Source organism: Ictidomys tridecemlineatus, chromosome 1 (assembly GCF_052094955.1).
Source record: "Ictidomys tridecemlineatus isolate mIctTri1 chromosome 1, mIctTri1.hap1, whole genome shotgun sequence".
NCBI classification, from domain to species: domain Eukaryota; kingdom Metazoa; phylum Chordata; class Mammalia; order Rodentia; family Sciuridae; genus Ictidomys; species Ictidomys tridecemlineatus.
In genome coordinates, this window is record NC_135477.1 from 160800990 (window position 1) to 160828530 (window position 27541).

General features: G+C 34.6%; 1 protein-coding gene across 2 annotated transcripts in view; it reads left to right on the forward strand.

Moving 5' to 3' along the window:
* The window catches only part of Meikin (meiotic kinetochore factor), a 103229-nt gene that overhangs the window by 23612 nt on the left and 52076 nt on the right, over positions 1-27541 (forward strand). The window contains exons 8-10 of one of the 2 annotated variants that reach the window (XM_078051143.1): positions 8047-8111; positions 13494-13564; positions 25564-25728. In XM_078051143.1, the coding sequence (XP_077907269.1) occupies positions 8047-8111; positions 13494-13564; positions 25564-25728 (301 nt within the window). The remainder of the gene's footprint in view (positions 1-8046; positions 8112-13493; positions 13565-25563; positions 25729-27541) is intronic. The other variant, XM_078051148.1, reaches the window with a different exon arrangement.

Sequence of the window (27541 nt, forward strand, 5' to 3'; positions counted from 1 at the left end):
AGATGGGGACCAGGGAATTTTGAGGTGGAGATTTGATATTTTAAATAGTATGGTTAGGGAAATTGTCATTGAAAAGGCAGCTTTGGGGCAGATATTAAAGAAAGAGATATTGTAAATTGAGGAAAGCACATTCCAGGAGAAAGAAAAGCCAGAAGAGGGCCGTAAGACAAGAAGGCCTGAGCTTCTGGAGTGGAAAGAGAAAATGAAGTAAGAGAAGCAGCAGGCGGCCAGGTGAGTTATTGTTGTTACATTGTAAGTCAACTGAAGTGAACTGGGAAACCTTTGAAAAATGGCACAACATGACATGTTTTAGAGGAATTGCTCTAGCTGCTGTCAATCAAAATAGATTATGAGGAGGCAAGGAATTAGGGAGATGATAAGAGGCTATTGCACTAATCTAAACAAGGGATATTAGAGTTGGACTAGAATGAGAAGAGCAGAGGTGGTGAGTTATGGTTAGATTTTTTTTTTGTTAGGCACAATATCTTTATTTATTTTTATGTGGTGCTGAGGATTCCAGGGCCTTACACATGCAAGGCAAGCACTCTACCACTGAGCCACAGCTCAAGCCCTATGGTTAGATTTTGAATGTATTTTGAAAGTGAAACTAACAAGATCTGGTAGTGGACCGAATGGTGAGGTATGGAAAGATACAGTTAAGCTGATTCCACAATTTCAACTTAATAGATCTATAAAATAGCATTTTACAAAACTCTTCTTATATACTTTTTATCTAATTGAAGTTATTTGGTTTAAACTCAAATAGCATGTCTAAGCTTCATTTGTAGAAATTAGTCAAGTGTTTATTTATTCACATTTGCCATTAATAAGCAAATTTGATTTTGCTTTAATGTACTAATTGTAATAATTCCAATCTTGTTCTTTCCTTCCTTGTTTTTCTGTTAGTTTTGCTTTCTGCAAAATTATAAAGTTAACATTCTATTCTAGTCCTTGCTCAATTTCCAAAATTATTTCTCCTTTGCTCTTAAAGCAAGAAGACTGCAGGGCTTGGGTTGTGGCTCAGCAGTAGAGTGCTTGCCTAGCATGTGTGAGGCCCTGAGTTCAATCCTCAGCACCACATAAAAATAAATAAATAAAATAAAGTTAAGAAAAAGAAGACTGCAAAGCACATTTTTTTTGCAATTAAGTTTTTTTTTGTTATTTTTAGATACAAATAACAGTAGAGTGTATTTTGACATATTATACATACATGGAGTATAACTTATTCTAATTAGGATCCCTTTCTTGTGGCTGAACATGAGGTGAAGTTTCAGTGATTGTGTATTCATATATGAACACAGAAAAGTTATGTCCAGTTTATTTTACTCTTTTTTATTTCCATTTCCCCTCCCTTCCCTTCATTCCCCTTTGTCTAATTCAAAGAACTTCTATTCTCCACCCTGCCTTGTTGTGTGTCAACATCCATATATCAGAGAGAACATTCAGCCTTTGGTTTTTTGGGACTGCCTTATTTCACTTCGTATGATAGTTTCCAGTTCCATCCATTACAGGCAAATGCCATAATTTCATTCTTCTTTATGGTTGAGTAATATTCCATTGTGTATATGTATCACATTTTCTTATCCATTTATCTTTTGAAGGGTGTCTAGTTTGGTTCCATAGTTTAGCTATTGTGAATTGAGCTGCTGTAAATATGGATGTGGCTGAATCACTGTAATATGCTGATTTTAAGTCCTTTGAATGTATACCAAGGAGTGGAATAACTGGGATAAATGGTGGTTCCATTACAGATTTCTTAAGAAATCTCCATACTGCTTTCCCTAGTGATTGCACCAATTTGCATTTCCACCAGCAATACATGAGTGAACATTTTTTCCCCACATCCTCACCGACATTTATTGTTACTTGTATCCTTGGGTAATTACCATTCTGATTGGAGTGAAATGGCAGTCTCAGTGTAGTTTTAATTTGCATTTCTCTAATTGCAAAGAAATGTTGAACATATTTTCATATATCTGTTGGCCATTCAAATTTCTTCTTCTGTGAAGTGCCTGTTCATTTATTTTTCCCCTTTATTGATGGGTTATTTGGGCAGTTGTTTTTTTTGTTTTTTTTTGTGTGTGTGTGTGTGTGTTAAATTTTTTGAGTTCTTTGTATATCCTGGAGATTAATGCTCTGAGGTACAGGTGATAAACAATTTCTCCCATTCTGTAGGCTCTCTCTTCACATTCTTGATTGTTTCCTCTGTTGTGAAGAGCTTTTTAGTTTGATACTATCCCGTTTATTGATTCTTGATTTTACTTCTTGTACTTTAGGAGTCTTGTTGAGGAAGTCGGTTCCTAAGCCAACATGATGGAGAGAGAGTTGGGCCTACATTTTCTTCTAGTAGGCACAGAGTCTCTGGTCCAATGTCTACGTCTTCAATCCACACTTTGAGTTGATTTTTATGTAGGGTGAGAAATAGGGGTTCAATTTCATTCTGCTATATATGGATTTCCAGTTTTCCCAGCACCATTTGTTGAAAAGGCTATCTTTTCTCCAATGTATGTTTATGGTGGCAAGGCACATTTTCTTTGCTAAATTCATATTGTATGAAATGCACTATTGTGGGAAAATAATCAATACTGTGGATTTCAAATAATTGTATCATTTTTACTAAATTGATTTGGACTTATAATTCTTTATATTCTTAGTAGTCTGAAAAATAATCTGTTCATTGTAAATTGCCAAAAAGGACCTGCCATCCCAGTGTAGTGTTCAGTATTGCCTTAGGAATTTTCACAAAATACACATTGTAGCTTTGTTAAAGCTTAAGAAAAGATTGACTTTTGTGGCTCCTGAGAACAAATAATGATGAATTATGCATGTAATGGACTTAAAACATTATATCTATTAGGATTTAATTCAAACAAGCCTGTACCAGATGGAATTACTATTATTATTCAAAAAATGATGTCAATATTTCTTGCTTTGGGAGCTCCTTCAAGGAAAAAAAGAAAAGAATGGAGTTACAAATTATTAAGACGGGGAACACTGAGGACAGGCATTAGTAGAGAAAGAGTTTTATTTGTGGCATGTGGACTAAAGGGTAGAGGGTGCTTCATGAGAGAGACAGGATGTAGATTGAAGGAGGTGGTCACAGTCTGGATCATGTATGACCTTAAGGCCTGGGATTTTTTTTATTTTATCCTGAAAGTGTTGACAGCCTCTGACCAATTTTCAGTAGGACTGTAGCACATTATGAAATTTTTAAAATGTGTTAACCCTCAAAGAATTTGAAAGAACTTACAGAAAATTCATATAAGTTTAAAAACAAAGATAGGAGACACCACAGAATGGGAGAAAATGTTTTCAGATTCTATATCTGATAAGGGACTTATATCCATAATATATATAAAGAACTCATATAACAATAAAAGGACAAATAAGCCAGTTTAACAATGGACAAAGGATCTGAACATGAAAAAATTTTCAGTATCATTAACCATTAGGGAAATGAAAACCACAACTACAAGATACCACTTCACACTTTCTAAGAAAGCTAAAATCAAAAAGACAGATGGTAGAGGCTGTGATTGTGGCTCAGGGGTAGAGTGCTTGCCTAGCTCACATGAGGCATGGGGTTCAAACCTCAGCACCATTTAAAAATGAAATAAAGATATTGTGTCCACCTACATCTAAAAAATAAATATAAAACAAGACAGGCGGTAACAGGTGGAATTATTGGATGTGGAGAAATTGAAATGTATTCTTCCTCAGACATTGCTGGTAGGAATTTTAAATAGCAAAGCAGCTTTGAAAAAATTTGGCAGTTTCTCAAAATGTGAAACATATAGTTACCATATGATTCAGCAGTCTACTTCTAGATACACAAACCTAAGAGAAATAAAAACATGTCTACACAAAAACTTACACATGAATGTTCATAGCAACTTTATACATAATTCCCAAAAAAGTAGAAACAGCCCAGCTGTCGATTTACTTATGAATGAGTAAATATTATATGGTATATCCATATAATGAAATATTGTTCAGCAATAAAAATGAATGAAATACTGATATAGGCCTCAACATGAATCAACCCTGAAATTATTATGCTAAATGAAAAAAGATAGTCACACAAGACCACATATTTTATGATTATATTCATCTGAGGTGTCCATAATACACAAATAAATACAGACAGAAAGTTGGTTAGTAATTGCCTAAAGCTGAGAGGTTTGGAAAGAAATGGTGATTAACTGCTAATGGAAATAGGTATAATGTTTTGTTTGGGGGTGATGAAAATGATCAAAAATTGGTTGTGATTATGATGGATACATAACACTATGCATATTCTAAAAACTATTGAAGTTTACACATTAAATTAATGAATTGTATTATGTATGAATTATATCTCAATTAAGCTGTAAAAAAGATGATCAAAGAAATTAGTTCTTTATAGGATATATATATATATATATATATATATATATATATATATATAGAAAGGGAGTTAGAACAAAAATAAATAAGCCATAAGAGTTAAATGTCAGATGCTTTAATTGTGTCAGATTTTGGCTCTGAATTTCTTAAGATACAATGAAAAAGTCTAGAGCTATTTGATAGATTTTGTGTCTTTTAAATTGTTGTGTAAAACTTTTACTGTCTTATAATTAGATTTTTTCCCCCAGATTTAAATGGCAAAATGAATAATGTTGTCTTCTGTTGGAGTCTAAAGTGCAAGTATTCTGTGCTGACACAAGTGTGGTAGTGAAGATAAATTAACTTTTTTTTCTGATATGGGGAAATGAACCCAGCATGCTCTAGTCATTTTTAAATTTTTTAATTTTGAGACAGGTTCTTGCCAAATTGTTGAGGCTGACCTTAAATTTGCTGTCTTCTTGTTTGAGCCTCCTGAGTCATTGGGATTACAAATGTGTACTACACCTGGCAAGGGTATCCTTGAGTGTAGTTTTTTTATTATTATTTTTTAGTGGTAGTTGGACACAATACCTTTTTATTTTATTTATTTATTTTTATGTGGTACTGAGGATCAAACTCAGGACTTCGCAAGTAGGAGGCGAGCACTCTACCGCTGAACCACAACTTCAGTCCCATTGAGTGTAGATTTTTGTGGCATTTTTGCAGTACCTAACCAGAATTCCTGCCTCTTCACAGAAATGTGCCTGATCAGATTTCTGTCTTAAAGCAATAAAAAGATGCAAAGAAAAAGATGTATTAGAAGAAATGATTAGATTGAAGAGGTGACTATTATAGCATTCCAAGTAAGACCTGAATTTTATTTAGCAGCAACCACAGAAGAAATAATTTGAGAACAATTTATAAGGAATAATCAATAGTTTTTAATGACTGATTGGTTCAGGAGAGATGATGACTTATTCACTAGGTAAGGAAACATAAATGGCAATGTAAGAGTGGGTTGGAGCCAGGCGTGATGACACATACCAGTAATCCCAGAAACTCGGGAGGCTGAGGCACATCCCCAGCCCTTTTTATTTTTTATTTTGAGACAGGGTCTCACTAAATTGCCTAGGGCCTTACTAAGTTGCCAAGGCTGGCCTGGAACTTGTAATCCTCCTGCCTCAGCCTCCTGAGCTGCTAGGGTTACAGGCATGTGCCACCACACCTGGCCCATTTACAGATTTTGAATTTGAAGAAGTCAGTTTCTATTGTTTAATTGCAAATCTATAATCCTTTATCCTGGGGGTCATGGAGGAAGGATCTGTCTCTCTTTTTCTCTCCCTCCCTCTCTCTCTCTCTCACACACACACACACACACACACACACACAGCAAGAGTAAAACTTTTTGGATGTGTCTTAACATATATGTTGTCAGGAATGTTAATTGTGGCTTTTATTTTTGTCTTAGATTTGGACAGTGGCCTCATGGAGGAAAACAAAATAAATGACAAGTATCCCCACCCCTCCCGCTTCTGTGCAGAATTTGTGAAAGATAAGGTCAAAACCCAGTTGTCAAAACCTAGTTCTGCCAGCATTAGCCTATCATCTCTCTCCAAGCTATTTCAGAAGAGGCTAAGAGTATATGGAGTATATATGAAAAGACCTCAAGAATGCCTGTTTCTTTAATACTAGTTATTTGTGTCATGTACAAGGAGTGTGGAGATTTTTTTCCTCATCTCAACACAAGTAAGAAGCTACAAGAGGACCATTTAGAACAGTCAACCTATATCCCTTGGAATTTAGTTGTTGACTCACACCTGAAAAATCTAAAGGCAAGAGTTAGATTCTTTGAAATGGAAGAATAGGAAGTTAGAGGTACTTTCAGAGTTTGTCACAACAAAGATTTGTGCACAATACCTATAGGTCAGGCATGAATTCTAAAGAAGGGGGCCAATAAGAGGTTGTGAGGGGCAAGGGGGAGGGGAGAAAAAAGGGAGAGAATTGAACAACAGCAGAGGAGGTAGAGAGGGAAGATGGGAGGGGAGGGGAGGGGAGGGGGGATAGTAGGGGATAGGAAAGGTAGCAGAATACAACAGTCACTAATATGCCATTATGTAAAAATGTGAGTATGTAACAGAAGTGAGTCTGCAATATGTAACTGGGGAGTTCAAAACCCAATTGAGTCAAATGTATGAAAGGTGATATATCATGAGCTCTGTAATGTTTTGAACAATCAATAAAAAAATGAAAAAAAAAATAAAGAAGGGGGCCAATTTTGGACCTCTTTGAAAGAGATCATGTCCAGTATGCCTTAATGCAAAGGGTAAGGTAACAACCTCAAAGACTGGTCTATCATCAAAGGAAAAAACAGAGATCAGAAACAGCAACAAGTGTAAAAGCCCCATTGGTAGGGAATTCTCCTACAAACCCCTTGAAATACTTAAAAGTTGGAAAGAATTAGCATTTGGTTATCTCTCACACCCAAAGGATACCAATGGCATTTTATAACAGTATCAGTTAAGAGCAACAAACCCCTTCTACAGCTCTTTTCTTCTAATTCAATGCCAGAGGAACCAAAAAAAGCAGAGGGGAAAGAAAAAGAAACCAACCATGTTGCTTTCTCCACTGCATGTTCTGAGTGTGATGTTGTATTGTTTTTGTTTTTTTTTTAATTACCTTTAAAAAGTTTTTTTTTTTACAAGAAAATACCCAAAAAGTATTAGTATAAAAAAATCCACTTGATAGTTCATTCAGAGCTGACAATGAGCTTAAAGGGAAATAAGAGGGGAATAAGAGGGGGCTGTGGCTGTAGCTCAGTGGTAGAGTGCTTGCCTTGCAGGTGTGAAGCACTGAGTTTGATCCTCAGCATCACATAAAAAGAAAGAAAGAAAGAAAAATGTTGTGTCCATCTACAACTAAAAATTTTTTTAAAAGAATAAGATTATTTTCTGGGGCTGGGGATGTGGCTCAAATGGTAGCTCGCTCGCCTGGCATGCGTGCGGCCTGGGTTCGATCCTCAGCACCACATACAAAGATGTTGTGTCCACTGTGAACTGAAAAATAAATATTGAAAAAATCTCTCTTTAAAAAAGAAAAGAATAAGATTATTTTCTGATGAATTTAACTTTTCAGTTAACTGATAGTAGGAGTTTGGAAAATTATCTTCTTTAATTTGGTTTTCAACTTTCTTAGTAGGAATCCATTGTTGATGTTTTTATATTCCTCTTATAATGGCTAGTCTTCTCCTACATGTTTAGGTAGAATTAAGCATGGTCTTATTTCTGGAAATAGAAAAGAGAAAAGGATTTATCATATTTGAAATCCTAACCATAAGAATCCTGGGAAACAGGATTGATATCCCTTTTGCATAGATGAGGTAAACCAGACTTAAGACAGGTTAAGCAGCTTTCTCAAGGCCACACAATTATAGGTAGCAAAACCCAGTTCTGTCTGATTTCAAACACAATTAATTGTCCTCACACTGATAAATGTGTAAACATATTGCCTTTTCTTATGAAATTATTTGTTCCTATAGATGTGATGATATTTTTTTCTAACCAATTTTATTTTTTATACAAAATAATTAATTACATATGAATGTCTTTATTTTAAGTAATATCTGAGGAGTCTTCAAAGTTACTGAATGATAAGAAAATACTACTAAATTTGTTCTTATTACAGACTGATGACATTAGCAGACCAATGTATTTCTCCAAAACCAAAGTTTACTTCAAATTCAAAATCAGGTAATAGTGAAATGAATTATTTTCATGTCTTTTATTTTGTTACAGTATAACTTATACTAACAAAATAATTACCCCAGGAAATTGAGGGCTTTTTAGCATGGTTGTATTTAAGAAATAGATATGTAGGGTCTTGACTCTCCCTAAAACACCCATCATTTATCCATTTAATAAATATTTACTGATTATGTCCTCTAAGGCATTATTATGTATACTAATGGGAAGTGACATGCTTTCCCTGCCCATGTAAGTTTCAGTACTAAAAAAGGACAATAAGAAAACTGATATATTGTGGTTATATGAGATGATTGAAAAATAATGGGATCAACAAAGTGTCTTGCATATTTGGCACTTTGTTATTTATTTTATTATTAGAATAAACATTAGCATGACATTTACATCCTATTAACTTCTGCTATATATTAGGTTTGTATTATAATTTTTTCCTGTAACAAGTTTTATTGTGTCTCTTTGAGAGTATGCATATAAGAAATGCTGGTTGTACTTTTGATGGATGTAAGTTCTTGTATGGACTAAAAATATATTTTTATTTGTATAGTCTTCACTTTAAGAAGTTGTTTTAATGAGAATTTACTAAATGCCAGTCATCATTTTAGGAATATTTAGCTAGAACTGAGGACAGTGTCATTTGTGGAAGTGTAAAAAGAGAAAAGGATATTGATTTTAGTAAGTTTTCTCTTATATTTAAAATTTATATTCTAAGTATAAAAATGATTAAGATCATTTCTGTTGTTAGCAAAATTAGTCTAGTAATAAAAACTAAACTTGTAAAAGTACAGATCCTGAAAGGAGTAATAGTAAGGGTAAATATTAAGAGACTTTGTTGGGCTGGGGGTTGTGGCTCAGTGGCAGAGTGCTTGCCTGTCATGTGTGAGGAACTGGGTTCAATTCTCTGCACCGCATATAAATAAATAAAAAATAAAGGTCAATCGAAAACTAAAAATACATTTAAAAAAAGAGACTTTGTTTTATAGATTTAAGTGTAAGGGAATGTGTGAATAATAGAAGTAATGAAAGGGAAAATGATAGATACCAATACAACCATGATTTTTCCTTGGTCTTGGCAAATCAAATATATTGCTTTGGCAGTAGAAAATATTGTTTATAAAGCATGGGGATAAGGCAGAGTAGTGATTCTGGAATAATGTATGCTTTTGTATTTACTTTTAAGTGTTGATTAACTTGAAATTTGCAATTAAATAAATCACATCTTCATAGACATTTTTTACACATTCCTTAATTCAACAAATCCAAATAGGTCTCATTTTTTTAACGGCTCTTTAGATTAAGTGTTAGGAAATTGAGAAATTATTGTATTCCTGCCCCTAAGAACCTGTAGTCTAGTAACAGAGACAAACAAAAAATTACTTCCCAGGCAACTCCTGCTGAGGCTCCTTTGCAATCTTATCTATTGCTGTTAGTCTTTAAGTATGGAAAATTTTCATAGCTAGCTCCATCTCTTTTTAACCTACCACATGATGTGTAAGTATAGACATTCTGGCCTATAGGCAGGCTTTCTAAGTGTTCCCTCAGCCTAACTCTCCTCTGAGGTTCAGACCCTTTTATGCAGCTGCCTTCTGGATATATCCTCTTGGTTGTTTCAGAGGCATCTCAACTCGCCATTCAGTTCCCTCAGCAAATATTAAGTACCTACAATGTGACACAAACTATTTTAGCTGCTGGGAAACATCACAAGGTTCTTGCCCAAATAGAGCTCATGTATAGTAGTGGGAGAAAGATTAAAAAAAAAGATAAACTAATAAATTTATATCATCAGGTATAAATAGAGTAATAAGTGAAAATAAATCAAGGTAAAGAAAGTAACTAGTGTGCTATTTTAGGTAATCAGGATAGGCCTATTTGAGGAAGTAGCATTTATGCAGAAAGAGTGGGCCATGTGCAAATCTAGGGGCAAAAAGACCATGAGATGTGGGATGTGCTTGGCATGCTTGAGGAAGAGGAAGAGATTAATGTGGCAGAAGTAGAGTAAGAAGATGAGTAGTTAAAATTGTGGTCAGAGAATTAGTCAAGTAGTATAATGTAAAATCTCACATGCTGTGATAAAGACTAAGGATTTTATTGTGAATGTGTGTTAAACCATATTAGTGCAATGGGAGGATGTGATCAGGTATATATTTTAATTTTTAATTTTAAGTCACATCTTATTTTAATTAATTTAGATTTAAATAGCCTCATGAGACTGGTGCCTACCACATTGTAAACCACCATTCTAGGGTATATATCTTGTGGTGAGGTGAGAAATAATCTAAATATCTGGAAGACTGCTATTTCTCACTGATCTAACCGTTAAAACCACCTCCTCAGGGGAGAAAACTCCAAGCTGAAAAAACTCCAAGCTGAAAAAACTCCCAAGTTTCCAACAGCCTTTGGGTCCTATGCACCTATGTTAAATGTTTCTATGGTCTTGATGTTTAAAGTGGTATTATTATTCGATGTTCTAAATACTTAGACATATGTTAAAATTATCACTCTGGCTTCCACATAGAGAACAGGCAAAGGGGAAGAATGTAAACAAGGAGAGCTTGTTAAACTATTGCCCTGGTCAGATAATAGTCTCATACTAATATAGTGGTAGTAATCATTTGAAATCTATTCTAAATACAGATGTGCCAGGATTTTCTGATTAATCTGGATATTAGGTGAGAGAGAAAAATAGAAGTATAAGGTAAATATTAAATTCTTGGCTTGAGCAACTAGCCACTATATGAATGGTGTTACTATTTATTGAGATGGGATCAATATAGGGCAGAGTAAGTTGGGAGAATGATGAAGAGAGCTTGTTTTAGACATTAAATTTGATCTGTTAGCTTACTCACATATTTGCATGAAAGAATATTGGCACAAATATGTACATATGTGTAATTCTACATCTTTGTTTCCCAAATACAGCAAGTCTGGTGGCTAATCATTCATGCCATCTTCATCACCCATGGTAAAAAGAAGTAGGTGGGTTTGAGAGTTCTATAGGAGATAAAACTGGTGCCAGGATTTTACAATTGGATAGATAGAAAAGTAACAAAAGGGAGTGTTGAGGATCACTCCCAGGTTTTTGGCTAATTTGCTCAAATTGGGACCAGATTAGGGATGTGACAATTCTCAGTCCTCAATTCTCACTTTATTTAATCTCTTGATTACTTTTGTAATTCCACTTACTTTAAGTTTAAGAACAGGCAAGATTATAGAAGTCAGAATATTGGTAATCATTGGAAAAGGGGTGCCAACTGGGAAATAATGCATGGAAAATTTCTAGGGTTCTACAAATGTTTTATATATTGATGTGGATGGTGGTGACATTTATGAATACATATACGTATAAGACTAGTGACTGTTCCAGTATATATGATATAGCTTGATAAAATATTTAAAATTTGAGAGGTTTATTAGCCTCCAAGTTGAGATAGCATGAAGGCAGTTTGTGACACAGGAACCTGGAATTTAGAAACTAAGACTGTAGATATATATATTTAGAATTAGTATTTAGATGTTTAAGGCCATAGGATTAGATGAATCATGTAGGAAGTAAAAATAAATAGAAAAGAAACATGTAAAAATGTAAATGGGACCCTTCAACATTTAGAAGTGAGTAAAGAGTGAAGTGTCTACTAGCAAAGTTACTGGTTAGTGGCAATAGTAAGAAAACCAGGAAAGAATGGTACCTCAGAGGCCATGAGAGGAGTACCTCAGGAGGGAGTGATCCCAGCTGTGACAAAAGTAATCAAGAGATTAAATAAAATGAGAATTGAGCACTGAGAATTGTCACATCAGTAATCTGGTCCCAATTTGAGCAAATTAGCCAGAAACCTGGGGTGATCCTCAACACTCCCTTTTGTTACTTTTCTATCTATCCAATTGTAAAATCCTGGCACCAGTTTTATCTCCTATAGAACTCTCAAACCCACCTACTTCTTTTTACCATGGGTGATGAAGATGGCATGAATATCAGCCACCAGACTTGCTGGATTTGGTAAATAAAAATGTAGAATGCCCAGTCAAATATGAATTCAGATAAATAGCAAATAATAAATACTTTAATATAAGTATGTCCCAAGCATTGCACATGCTTATACTATTACATGGGATACACAATATGTTTATCTGAAATTCAGATTTAACTTGTCAGCTTATATTTTTTTTGGCAACATTGTTAGCCTCTGTGATGAGCTGAGGAATAGGTAAGCAATATATAAAGCACAAAAAAGAAAAACTTTGTATGCCAAATTAAGGAGTTTGCATTTTAACTTAAGGATAGTGGAAAAACTTTGGAGAGTTTTAAACAATGATAATAAGTTGTAGTTTAGGTATACATGGAAGACAATGGACTGACTACAGAGGGAGGTGAATTGAAAAGCTACTGGAATAATCTAAAGACAAATCTCTTGGTGCCTTAAATCAAATTTATGCTGTAAATTATAAAGATTAATATGCTATATTAAGTACATATGTTAAAATTGGGATGTTATAGGTAGACATTCAATATATATTGTTGTTTGGGGTTGAGTCTGGAGAGTAAGGAAAAGGGAAGACTGAAGAAAAGCCATCAAGAGGGCCAGAGAAGGGACAAGTTCATACCTGTTAGTATTGAGGGCCAGTGTCAGGAAAGGTTTCTGCTCTTAGTGGGACATAGGATATGGGATACAGGGAAAGTTTTTTATAAGATAAGCAAGACTTGGGGCTGAGGTTTGTAGCTCAGTGGCAGAGCACTTGCTTGGCATGTGTGAGGCACTGAGTTTGATCCTCAGCACCACAGATAAATATATGAAAAATAAAGGTACATCAACAACTAAAAAATATTTTTAAAAAAAGATAAGCAAGACTTGAGTTTGTTTTAAATACTGATATATACCCTTAATCCCAGCTGCTCATAAAGCTAAAACAGGAGAAAGCCTTGAGCCCAGGAGTTCAAGACCAGACTGGGCAACACAGCAAGATCCTGTCTAAATAAATAAATAGTTATAGAAAAATTGCAATAGAAAGGGGGACCCAGAAAATATAGTCAGGTGGAAATGGTACAACAATGAATAAAGAATTTTAATTACATACACATTTGTCACTAACTGAAAGGAAAATCTCCTATACATTGTTTACTGCTATGAAACCTAGAGCTCTTGAGATAAAGATATTTGTATGATTATATTCTCCTGAGGCAAATCAGACTATTCAACATACAGTAAGTTTTTCTTCTTAAATTATTACAAAGGCACAGTAATTAAAATCAGAGGCTTTTTTCTTTGAATTTGAAGTCTCTGTCCTCCATATTTAAAGTTAATGGCAGAAGAGAAAATAGGAGTAAAGAAAAAAAAGTTAATGGTTAAATAGAGTATTAAACTGTATATTTATTTACAGATAATACAGCTTGTGAGGTTTTACTTGCTGAAAAAACTTACCCTTCAACTCCTGAAAAATCAAAGAAGAAAGCAAGTATTGAAGTAGAATAACTACTTAAATCATAATTTTTTTTAAGTAACACTTTTATAGGAAATGTACTTCAGCTATTTAAGGCAATATCAAAAGCATTTTTTTGGAGTTTAACAATTAGATTATTTAATATTGTGAAAAACCTATGTATCATATACATGAATATGTACTCTATATAAGTTTAGTAAAATAAAATTAAAATGTATTTTGCTTTTTTGCTAAAATTTCCTTTTACTATTTGGATGTCCATTAGTGATTAAGTTAAAAATAAGGCATATTAATGTTTTCTGCTGAAAATTATTTGTAAGCCAGGATGTTAGATTGGAATTTAAGGGTATTAGGGGAAGAATTTGGGCTTTATTTTGTATGTAGTAATAACTTTGAGTGACTTTTCACTAGTTTTATATTTTCGTTTTATCAGTCTGATAAGGTAAGTAGTTTTTTATTTATTTTGTTATACATATTGTATAGCTGAGAAAACTGAGTTTTATATTTGTATTAATTTTTTCAATGAGTTTTGTAGCAAATCTTCCTGATATAAAACCTGTACTCTTTCCATTATACTATACCAACCATTGCATAGATCAGAGTGCAAATTTAAAAAGAGCAAAGGTGCTAGAAGGAAGACCTATTTGTAAGAAGTTAAAAGCATATTGGTGAGAGATTGTGGTGGTTTTGATTGGAGGATTTTATAGGAGAGATGGGATATATGCATAGATTCAAGATAATTTTTTACCTATAGAATTGATGGATTGATATACTGAATGAAGGACTGAGAGGTTTTAAGAAAAACCTTGAGCAGCTTTGGTAGATAAAGGCACTATTTAATGTGATAGGAAAAATAGGAAGTCTGAGGATACTGAAATAGAAGGCTACTGGCTGTCAATCTGTAGGACAGGAGAAAACATAAGAGATGTACTATTTTATAATAATTTCTAAAATCATGGAAATGTATGCAGTCACCTGGGAAGGAATATCTAAAGTAAAGAAGAGAATGGAGGTCCAGGATTAATCACAGAAAACTCCACAGACAAATAGATAAGAAGAATGGCCAGAGAAGGAAGAAAATAAACAGAATATGGTGTCATAGAAATCAAGAAAACAGAGCATTTCAGGCCCCAAAAGGGAAGTGGTCAACAATGTTGAATGCTGCTTAGAGGTCCAGTATTATACAAAATTATTAAAAATCAGTTGCAGAGGGGCTGGGATTGTGAGCACTCGCCAAGCACGTATGGGGACACTGGGTTCGATCCTCAGCACCACATAAAAATAAAATCAAGGTATTGTGTCCAACTACATCTAAAACAAAATAAAACAAAACAAAAAATCAGTTGCAGAATTTCTACTTTCAGATCTACCATGTAAGAATCTTGAAATCTTAAATATTGCCACTCTGTCCTAACAAGTAAAAAAACCTGAACAAACTAAAAGATTTTCAGCTTTCTTAGGTCTGTCAAAAAAGTGAAGTCACAAGGCAAACTGCTTTATCAAACATTGAGAGACAGCCTTCCAGAATATAAACCCACAAGCATAAACCAATGGGAACCATTGCCAGATAGGAAAACCTAAACTGTATTTATGAATTTCTGGAGGCTCAATGTAGACAAATCTGATAGTTAAAAACGTCAGTAAAACCCAGTCATAGGTTTCCCCTATTTTTATCGAGTTTTATCTCTAGAAACTCTCTACCAGGTCTTCATAGTGAATAATGGAGTGAAATTCCCTCGTACTTCTGGCTTAACCAACCTGGGGGATGGGAAATGCCCAATTCTACCTGCCCTGCTCCAGCCTTTCTACCCTACCTAAGGGGAGAAAGAAAACCAAACAAGAAGAACTGGTGAAGTTCACAGTCTAGGGTTACAGATGCACCAAAAGTCCTATTATCTTAGGACTACAGAATGTTTCCCCTCTCCCACAACTTATCATTACATTAGAAAAGGCTGATTTATGATGTTTTCATAGCATGTTCTTCTTTCAACAAAAAATTACAAGATATACTAAAAGTAATAAAAAAAACAGTTTGAAGAGACTGAAAAAATATCACAATCATAGTCAGCTATGGCAAAAATGTTAGAATTATCAGAATAAGAATCTTTTAAAATAAAAATGACTAATATTCTAATGGCTTCAATGGACAAAAAGTAGACAACATGAAAGAACTGATGGCTACTGATAGCAGAGAAGTGAAAATTCTAAGAAATAATAATAATAAATGGCAAAGATTGAAAACACTATAACCAAAATGAAGAATATCCTTGGTGGGCTCATAGTAGACTTGACACAGCCAAAGAAAGAATTGTGAGCTTGAAGATTCGATAAAAAAGACTTCAAAAACTGAAGAGAAAAGAGAAAAGAGATTGGGGGAAAAACAGATCATAACATCCTAGAGCTCTAGGACAGCTACAAAATATGTCATGTACGCATAATAAAATAAAATAAAGATAGTAAAAGGAGAAGCAGGATCTACCCTGATATTTGAAACAACAATGACTGAGAATTTCCCCAAGATTAATATCAGATACCAAACCCCAAGATCCAGGAAGCTCAGAAAAAACTGAGCAGAATAAATGTACAAAAAACATTTGCAGCTGACATGATTCTATACCTAGCAGACCCAAAAGGGTCTACAAAGAAACAATTAGAGATAATAAATGAATTCAGTAAAGTGGCAGGATATAAAATCAACACGCATAAATCAAAGGCATTCCTGTATATCAGCGACAAATCCTCTGAAATGGAAATGAGGACAACTACTCCATTCACAATATCCTCAAAAAAAATAAAATACTTGGGAATCAACCTAACAAAAGAGGTGAAAGACTTATACAATGAAAACTACAGAACCCTAAAGAGAGATATAGAAGAAGATCTTAGAAGATGGAAAAATATACCTTGTTCATGGATAGGCAGAACTAACATCATCAAAATGGCAATATTACCAAATGTTCTCTATAAGTTCAATGCAATTCCAATCAAAATCCCAACGGCATTTCTTGTAGAAATAGATAAAGCAATCATGAAATTCATATGGAATAATAAAAGACCCAGAATAGCAAAAACAATGCTAAGCAGGAAGTGTGAATCAGGCGGTATAGCGATACCAGACTTCAAACTATACTACAGAGAAATAGTAACAAAAACAGCATGGTACCGGTACCAAAACAGGCGGGTGGACCAATGGTACAGAATACAGGACACAGAAACCAATCCACAAAACTACAACTATCTTATATTTGATAAAGGGGCTAAAAGCATGCAATGGAGAAAGGATAGCATCTTCAACAAATGGTGCTGGGAAAACTGGAAATCCATTTGCATCAAAATGAAACTGAATCCCTTTCTCTCGCCATGCACAAAAGTTAACTCAAAATGGATCAAGGACCTTGATATCAAGTCAGAGACACGGCGTCTGATAGAAGAAAAAGTTGGCTATGATCTACATACTGTGGGGTCAAGCTCCAAATTCCTCAACAGGACACCCATAGCGCAAGAGTTAATAACTAGAATCAGCAAATGGGACTTACTCAAACTAAAAAGTTTTTTCTCAGCAAAAGAAACAATAAGAGAGGTAAATAGGGAGCCTACATCATGGGAACAAATCTTTACTCCTCACACTTCAGATAGAGCCCTAATATCCAGAGTATACAAAGAACTCAAAAAATTAGACAATAAGATAACAAATAACCCAATCAACAAATGGGTCAAGGACCTGAACAGACACTTCTCAGAGGAGGACATACAATCAATCAATAAGTACATGAAAAAATGCTCACCATCGCTAGCAGTCAGAGAAATGCAAATCAAAACCACCCTAAGATACCATCTCACTCCAGTAAGATTGGCAGCCAGTATGAAGTCAAACAACAACAAGTGCTGGTGAGGATGTGGGGAAAAGGGTACACTTGTTCATTGTTGGTGGGACTGCAAATTGGTGCAGCCAATTTGGAAAGCAGTATAGAGATTTCTTGGAAAGCTGGGAATGGAACCACCATTTGACCCGGCTATTCCCCTTCTCGGTCTATTCCCTAAAGACCTAATAAGAGCATGCTACAGGGACACTGCTGCATCGATGTTCATAGCAGCAGAATTCACGATAGCAAGATTGTGGAACCAACCTAGATGCCCTTCAATAGATGAATGGATAAAAAAAAATGTGCATTTATACACAATGAGTATTACTCTGCGTTAAAAAATGACAAAATCATAGAATTTGGAGGGAAATGGATGGCATTAGAGCAGATTATGCTAAGTGAAGCTAGCCAGTCCCTAAAAAACAAATGCCAAATGTCTTCTTTGATATAAGGGGAGTAACTAAGGACAGAGTAGGGACGGAGAGCATGAGAAGAAGATTAACATTAAACAGGGATGAGAGGTGGGAGGGAAAGGGAGAGAGAAGGGAAATTGCATGGAAATGGAAGGTGATACTCAGGCTTATACAAAATTACATACAAGAGGAAGTGAGGGGAAAGGGAAAAATAATACAAGTGGAAGAAATGATTTACAGTAGAGGGGGTAGAGAGAGAAGAGGGGAGGGGAGGGGAGGGGAGGGGGCATAGTAGAGGATAGGAAAGGAAAAAAAAAGAGGTTAGTTTTCCCCAGTATGATCTATAGATTCAGTGCAATTTCAGTAAAAAATCTGAGCAGGTTATTTTGTGGATATTAAAAAAAAATTATTCAAGTTCATTTGGAGAGGAAAAATACCCAGAATAACTAATTCTTAATTGAAGAAAAAAGTTAGAGAGCTAACACTACCCATCTTTATGACTTACTATAAACCATGTTATGGTTTTGATACTAGGTATCCTCCAAAAACTCATGTGTGAGGCAGTGCAAGAAAGTTTAGAGGTAAAATGATTGGGTTTTGAGAGCTTTAACCTAATCAGTGAGTTAATCCACTGATAAGGGTTAACTGTGTGTTCACTGTAGTCAGGTAGAGTATGGCTAAAGAAGGTGGGTCTTTGGAGGTGTGCCTTTGGGGTATATATTTTGTCAGTAGTGAAGGGAATCCCTGTCTGCTTCCTGGTGCTGTGTCCTGAGCTGCATTCATCTACCATACCTTTCTACTACAATGTTGTGCCACACCTGGGGCCCAGAATAATGGAGCCAGCTATCTATGGACTAAAGCCTCTGAAACAGTGAATACCAAATAAAATTTCCTCCTCTAAAATTATTACCCTAAGAACATGGATGAAGACACGAATGGTGTGAATATACTTTGTATACAACCAGAGATGTGAAAAATTGTGCTCTATATGTGTAATATGAATTGTAATGCATTCTGCTGTCATTTGTAACAAATTAGTATAAAAAATAAATATAAATAAATAAAATTATTCTTGTCAGGTTCTTTGTTTGCAGGAGTGAAAAACCTGTCTAAAACACCACAGTAATCAAGACAGTGTGAATTTGGTGAAAGAATAGACCGTAGATAAGTGAAACAAAATAGCCCAGAAATAAACCTACATAAACATAGCAGCAGATCTTTTTGACAAAGGAAAAAACGCAGTATGATGCAGGAAAGTTAGAATGACTGAATATCCACCTGGAAAAAAGAAAAACATGTACCTGGGCAGAGACTTTACACCTTTTTATAAGAATTAAAATGGGTTATAGAACTAAATATAAAATGCAAAACCATAAAACTTCTAGAATAATAGCATAGGAGAAAATCTAGACCTTGGGTATGATGATAAATTTGGGAGTACAACACCAAATGCATAATCCATGAAAGAAATAACTGATAGCTGAATTTATTAAAATCATAAACTTCTGATCTGTGAAGAAATGTCAAGAGAATAAGAAAGCTACAAATTGGAAAAAAATATTTGCAAAAGAAACATCTGCTAATGGGTTGTTGTTCAAAATACACAAAGAACTCTTAAAACTCAACAACATGAAAATTAAAAGCACAGTGGGAAAATGGGCAAAAGACTTGAATAAAAGGAGATATATAATGGCAATAAGTATATTGAATGTTGTTTGACATAAAAATCTTATGTCACTAGGGAATTTTATATTAATTAACAACAATGAGTTACTGCTACAAATATTTTTTTAAAATTAACCACATTCAAACTATAGGCAATACCAAATACTGGTGAGGATGTAGAGCAAAAGAAACTCTTATTCATTATTGGTGGGAATACAAAATGATACAGACACTTTAGAAAACATTTTAATAATTTTTTCAAAATTAAACATATTCTTCCATATGATCCTGCAACCATGCTCCTTAGTATTTACCCAAATGAATTGAAAACTTAGATCCACACAAAAACCTTCACATGGATGTTGAAAGCAACTTTATTCATAATTTCCAAAAACTTGTAAGCAAAATGTCTTTCAATAGATAAATATACAAATAAACTGTGGGATATCCAGACAATGGAATACTGATTAGCATGAAAAAGAAATGAGGTGTCACATGATGAAAACGCAGAGAGGAAACTTAAATCATTTGGCTGGTAAAGCCAATCTGAGAAGGCTTTGTAATATTTGATTCCAACTATATGATATTCTTTTTTTTCTTTCTTTTTTATTGGTTGTTCAAAATATTACAAAGCTCTTGACATATCATATTTCATACATTAGATTCAAGTGAGTTATGAACTCCCATTTTTACCCCAAATACAGATTGCAGAATCACATTGATTACACATCCACATTTTTACATAATGCTATATTAGTAACTGTTGTATTCTGCTACCTTTCCTATCCTCTACTATCCCCCGTCTTCCCCTCCCATCTTCTCTCTCTCCCCCATCTGCTGTAATTTAATTCTCTCCCTTATTTTTTTCCCTTTCCCCTCACATCCTCTTATATGTAATTTTGTATAACAATGAGGGTCTCCTTCCATTTCCATGCAGTTTCCCTTCTCTCTCCCTTTCTCTCCCACCTCATGTCTCTGTTTAATGTTAACATTCTCCTCATGCTCTTCCTCCCTGCTCTGTTCTTAGTTTTTCATTATATCAAAGAAGACATTTGGCATTTGTTTTTTAGGGCTTGGCTAGCTTCACTTAGCATAATCTGCTCTAATGCCATCCATTTCCCTGCAAATTCCATGAATTTATCATTTTTTAGTGCTGCGTAATACTCCATGGTGTATAAATGCCACATTTTTTTTTATCCATTCTTCTATTGAAGGGCATCTGAGTTGGTTCCATAGTCTAGCTATTGTGAACTGTGCTGCTATGAACATCAATGTGGCAGTATCCCTGTAGTACGCTCTTTTAAGGTCTTCAGGGAATAGTCCGAGAAGGGCAATAGCTGGGCCCAATGGTGGTTCCATTCCCAGCTTTCCCAGGAATCTCCATACTGCTTTCCAAATTGGCCGCACCAATTTGCAGTCCCACCAGCAGTGTACAGTAATTTGAGTTCTCTGTCTTCTTTTCTTCGTTAGCATGGCTAAAGGTCTGTTTATCTTATTTATGTTTTTGAACAACCAACTTTTAGTTTTATCAATTTTTTCTATGGTTTTGTTTCAATTTCATTGATTTCCGCTCTCATTTTAATTATTTCTTGCCTTCTACTACATTTGCTGTTGTTTTGCTCTTCCTTTTCTAGGGTTTTGAGATGATGTGTGAGTTCATTTATTTGTTGGTTTTTTCTTTTTTTTGAGGAATGAACTCCAGGCAATGAATTTCCCTTTTAAAACTGCTTTCATTGTGTCCCATAGATTCCGATATGTTGTGTCTGTATTTTCATTTATCTCTAAGAATTTTTTGATTTCCTCCTTTATGTCTTCTGTAACCTATTGATCATTTGGTAACATATTGTTCATTTTCCAGGTGATGCAGGATTTTTCCTTCCTTCTTTTATCATTGATTTCCAGTTTCATTCCATTATGATCAGATAAGATGCATGGTATTATCTCCACCCCTTTATATTTACTAAGAGTTGCCCTATGGCATAATATATGGTCTATCTTTGAGAAGGATCCATGTGCTGCCGAGAAGAACGTGTATCCACTTGATGATGGTTAATATATTCTATATATGTCGGTTAAATCTAGGTTATTGATTCTGTTATTGAGTTCTATAGTTTCTTTATTCAGCTTTTTTCTGGAGGATCTGTCCAATGGAGAGAGCGGTGTGTTGAAGTCACCCATAATTATTGTGTTGTGGTCTATTTGACTCTTGAACTTGAGGAGAATTTGTTTTATGAGTGTTGCAGCACCATTGTTTGGTGCATACATATTGATAATTGTTATGTCTTGTTGGTGGATGGTTCCTTTTAACAGTATATAGTGTCCTTCTTTATCCCTTTTGATTAACTTAGGTTTGAAGTTGATTTTATTTGATATGAGTATGGCCACTCCTGCTTGCTTCCAAGGACCATGTGAGTGGTATGATTTTTCCCAACCTTTCTTCTTCAGCCTGTGTATGTCTTTTCCTATCATATGAGTCTCCTGAAGGCAACATATAGTTGGATTTGTTTTTTTAATCCAGGTTACTAGCCTATGTCTCTTGATTGGTGAATTTAAGCTATTAACGTGTAGGGTTACTATTGATATATGGTTTGTACTTCCAGTCATTCTTATTTATTTATTTATTTTAATATGGCTAGTTTTTCCTCTTTGGTTATTTTATTTTTTTCCCCTTTACTGAGTTACCTCCCACTGTTAGTTTTGGGTGCTGTTTTTCCGTTCCTCTTCTTGTAGTGTTTTGCTCAAAATGCCTTGCATTGCTGATTTTCTGGCTGCAAATTCTTTTAACTTTTGTTTATCATGAAATATTTTAATTTCATTGTCAAACATGAAACTTAATTTTGCTGGATACAGTATTCTTGGTTGGAATCCATTATTTTTCAGTGTTTGAAATACGTTGTTCTAGGATCTTCTCGCTTTCAACGTCTGGTGATGAAAAATCAGCTGTTAACCTAATTGGCTTACCCCTATATATAATCTGCCTCCTTTCCCTCGTAGCTTTTAATATTCTCTCCTTGTTCTGTATGTTGGATATCTTCATAATTTTGTGTCTTGGAGTTGGTCTATTACAGTTTTGTATGTTTGGGGTCCTGTAGGCTTCCAGGATTTGGCAATCCATTCCATCGTTCATATCTGGGAAGTTTTCTAAGATTATTTCATTCAATAGATTGCTCATTCCTTTGGTTTGAACCTCCACACCTTCTTCTATCCCAGTTACTCTCACGTTTGGTTTTTTATGACATCCCATATCTCTTGGATGGATTGCTCGTGATTTCTTAGCATCCTTTCTGTGTTGATTATATTCTTTTCAAGTTGATAAACTTTGTCTTCATTATCTGATGTTCTGACTTCTACTTGATCTAGTCTATTTGTAATGTTCTCATTAGAGTGTTTAATTTGGTTTATGGTTTCCTGCATTTCTAGGATTACTGTTTGATTTTTTTTAAAACTTGTATGTTCACAGAAGCATTATACATAATAGCCCAAAGTAGAAACAACTCAAATGCCCATCTTCTGATAAGTAGATAAATAAAGTATGTCATACAATAAGATATTATTCTGCAAGTAAAACAAATGAAGCATCAATACATGTCTGAACTTTAAAAATGTTAGTCGGGCTGGGGATGTGGCTCAAGCCGTAGCGCTCTCGCCTGGCATGTATGCGGCCCGGGTTTGATCCTCAGCACCACATACAAACAAAGATGTTGTGTCCACCGAAAACTGAAAAATAAATATTTAAAATAAATAAATAAATTAATTAATTAATTAAAAAAATGTTAGTCCTCATTTATTAAGGCTGTTAGTAGCAGAATGGGAATTGACTGCTATTTATCTGAGGCTTCTTTCATGGGACAAAAATGTTCTATAATTAGATTGTAGTAATGGTTGTATAACCCTATACATATCTTAATAACACTGAATTTTATACTTTAAATTGATGAATTTTAGGATATATAAAATAAATAGTTTTTAAAGATCACAAAACTTCCCTTTATTATTATATGGAAAAGACCTTGAAAAGATAAGGAGATATGGATCCAGAATACATACATAGGAACTGGCCTTTAAAAGAAGGGAGATATTTTCATTGTGGTGATTTTGCAGATGGAGGGACTAGCTTTGCATTTAGCAGGACTTCATGCTTAATTTAATACTCTACTGTTACTTTCTGGTAATTCTTAATAAATTTTAATAAGGGCCACACATTTTGTGCCAAGCCCTGAAAATTTTAAGTCCTGAGTGATGGTTTCCTCTTGATTAGCTATTATTATTTCAGGAAAGTGTGGGCCAAGATTGTCTGCTGAGAGTGACATGGGAAAGAAGGCAGAGGTTTAAGTAAAAAGAAGCTAGAAAAGTGCAATAGAATTACTTGTCTGTGGCTTTTTGAATTTGTGGTTATATTGATGGTTCAAATTGTACAGCTTTCCCTAACACTCTGTTATACTGAAGGTATAGAGGTTATAGATGTTAATGGTGCATTGTGGGTTGAATATTTGTTAGTTTTATGTGATAGATGGAGGATAACATATAATTATAATGATAGATAGTGGTAGCTTGTCAGGAAAGAAGACAAGAGAAGGCCAATGGGTGCAGACTGAATAATAAGATCAGTGAGTTGGAGATTTTAATGAGGGGTAAATGTTCCATAAAGACACTTGAACAGGATTGGAAGTATATAGGAAGTTATTTGAATTTGTGATTCTTTAGTATCTGTTGAAGGTAAGGATTGAGGTTTGATCATAAAGTGACTGAAGTGGCATGAGGGGAATAGGTTATTTGAAGTAAAGAAGTCAAGGAATTGAGAGGCCAATTGGATATGTTTCATACTTAGTGGATGGAGTTGCTTGGAACAGTAGCAGAAATGAGAGAAAAAACTCTGTTTTCAAGTTGTGAAATCTTTAAGAAGTTAGTTGAAGCCATTGAATACTTCACTAAATGCCCCCTAAATTTTGAATAATATTAAAAATATATCTTGAAAACAAAAGACAAGTTACAAAGGATAAGCAGTCATTGAACAGTCTCCAGTTTTCAGTGCAGGTATAGTTAACAAAACAACATACTTTGGGGCTCAGGATGTGGCTCAAGTGGTAGCATGCTCACCTGGCATGCATGAGGCACTGGGTTCGATCCTCAGCATCACATAAAAATAAAATAAAGATATTATGTCCACTTAAAACTAAAATAAACATTTAAAAAAAAAATACAACATACTTTGTTATAGTTGCAGTTTCCTGACATTAAGTGGACTTTTGTTTTCTTAAATGCTGAGTTTTATATAATAAAATATATTTAGTATTTTCACCAAAGTTTAATTTTAAATATGGATAAACAGATTTCAATATCATTTGTTTTATTTCCATATAACACTATTGGGAAATGTTATCTTAAAACGGTAGGGAAATTTTTAGAGCTGAGTATTTCAAATTATTTTGTCTTTCAACAGATTTTTTTACTCAAATATATAGAATAAATCATTTTTCCTGGAAAATCATTTGTCTTTCTTATGATTTAGGTATGAGGTGTCCCCCAAAAGCTCATGTATGAGACAATCCAAGGATTGTTCAGAGGTGGAATGTTTGGATTGTGAGAGTTGTAACCTAATCAATGGATCAAACCATTGATATGAATTAACTAGTGGTAATTGGAGGCAGGTAGGGTATGGATGTAGGAGGTAGGTCACTGAGGGCATGACTTTGGAATTATATTTTTGTCCCTGGTAAGCAGAGTGCTCTGATTGAGTGACATGATTGCCATGTCTTAAGCTGCTTTCCTCCTCTGCTCCCTGCCACTGTGATGTTCTTCCTTCCCTCATGCCCAAAGCAATGGAGTCAGCTGACTATGATTGAGGCCTCTGAAACCTTTAGTGCCAAATAACCTTTTTCTCCTCTGAAATGGTTTTTACCCAGTCTTTTAGTCATAGTGGCTAAAAAACTAACTAAAACAGTCTTTAAGTTTAAATCTTTATTTTTCAATTTGAAGGAATAATAGGAAGGAAGGAATAATACCTTAGAGGTACTAGAAACGTTTTTAGAGCTCTGTGAAATGTATTTCATAATTATGAATTTGTTTCAGGCTGAAAACGATTCTGAAGATAGAGATAAAAATATTCAAACAAAGTTAAACGCTCATCATCTAAAAAACAAGGTTCCATTATCCCACCATAGGTCTGTTCCTGAAAGCAGTGAAAGTAGATCAGTTACTAGAGTTCTGCTGCCGAAGCCCCTGGAGCCCATGCTGGTAAGCACTAGTATTTTTTAAAAATTTGTTCTTTTTAGTTATACATGACAGTAAAATATATTTTGACATACATATATGAAGTAAAACTTCCCATTCTTTTGGTTGTGCGATATGGAATTACATTGGTCATGTCTTCATACATGAACATAGGAAAGTCACGTCTGATACCTTTTACTATCCTTCCTATTCCCATTCCTCCTCCCTTCCTTTAATTACCCTTTGTCTAATCCAAAGTATTTCTATTCTTCCCTCCCCCCAACCTTATTGTGAGTTAGTATCCATATATCAGAGAACATTAGGCCTTTGGTTTTTTGAGATTGGCTTATTTGACTTAGCATGATGGTCTCTAGTTCCATCCATTTACCACAAATACCATAATTTCATTCCTCTTTAATATTATTTAATATTCCATTGTGTATATATACCACATTTTCTTTATTCATTCATCTTTTGAAGGGGCACCTAGGTTGGTTCCATATTTATATATTGTGAATTGAGCTGCTATAAACATTGATGTGGTAGCATCATTTTATTATGCTGATTTTGGAGTATAAATTGAGGAATGGGGTAAATGGGTCAAATGGTGGTTCTATTCCAAGTTTTCTGAGGAATCTCGATACTGCTTTCCATAGTGGTTGCACCAATTTGCAGTGCCACTAGCAGTATATGAGTGAATCCTTTTTCCCACATCCTCATCAACATTTGTTATTTGTATTCTTTTTTTTAATATTTAGTTTTAATTGTAGGTGGTAGACACAATATCCTTATTTCATTTTTATATGGTGCTGAGGATCTAACCCAGTGCCCCACATGTGTTAGGCGAGCACTCTACCACTGAGCCACAACCCCAGCCGAGTTACTTGTATTCTTGATCATTGCCATTCTGATTGGAGTGAGATGAAATCTCAGTATAGTTTTAATTTGTATTTCTCTAATTGCTAAATATATGAACATTTTTTCATATATTTGTTGATGGATCATATTTATTTTTCTGTGAAGTGTCTGTTCAGTTCCTTAGCCCATTTATTGATTGGGTTATTTGTTTTTTTGGTGTTAAGTTTTTTGAGTTCTTGGAGATTAATGCTGTATCTGAGGTGCAGGAGGCAAAGATTTTCTCTCAGTCTGTAGGGTCTCTCTTTACAACCTTTTTTTTTTAATTGTAGATGGACAAAATACCTTTATTCTAATTATTTGTCTCCATGTGGTGCTGAGGATCACACCCAGTGCCTCACATGTGTCAGGCAAGAGCTCCATCACTGAGCCACAACCCCAGTCTTCTCTTCACATACTTGATTGTTTCCTTTGCTATGAAGAAGCTTTTTAGTTTGATTTTATCCCCTTTGTTCATTCTTGATTTTACTCTGTGCTTTAGGAACCTTTAAGGAGGTCAATTCCTAAGCCAACATGATGTAGATTTGGGCCTACATTTTCTTCTGTTGGGTGCAGGGTCTCTGATCTAATGCTTAGGGCCTAGATTCACTTTGAGTTGAGTTTACTAATGTTTTATTAATTCATAATTGTTAAGAAGACTAAAAAATAAAAAATTTGATTGTGAAGATTTAGAAATGCATAGTTTTAAAACAAACTGAGGAAGAAATATAAGGAAGCTGTGTAGTTACAGCTATATACAGGCTGATATTTTTGAGATTGAACTGACAGTTGACAGTTGTGTCATAGGGACCAATGGGAAACTGATACTGAGACAGAATTAAGCATTCAAGTGGCTTATTGGAGAGGGTAATACCTAAGGAAAAAAAGCAGGAGGAATCAGGATTGGGCAGTGATAGCCTTTGTCCTCAATGCAAATGTGATA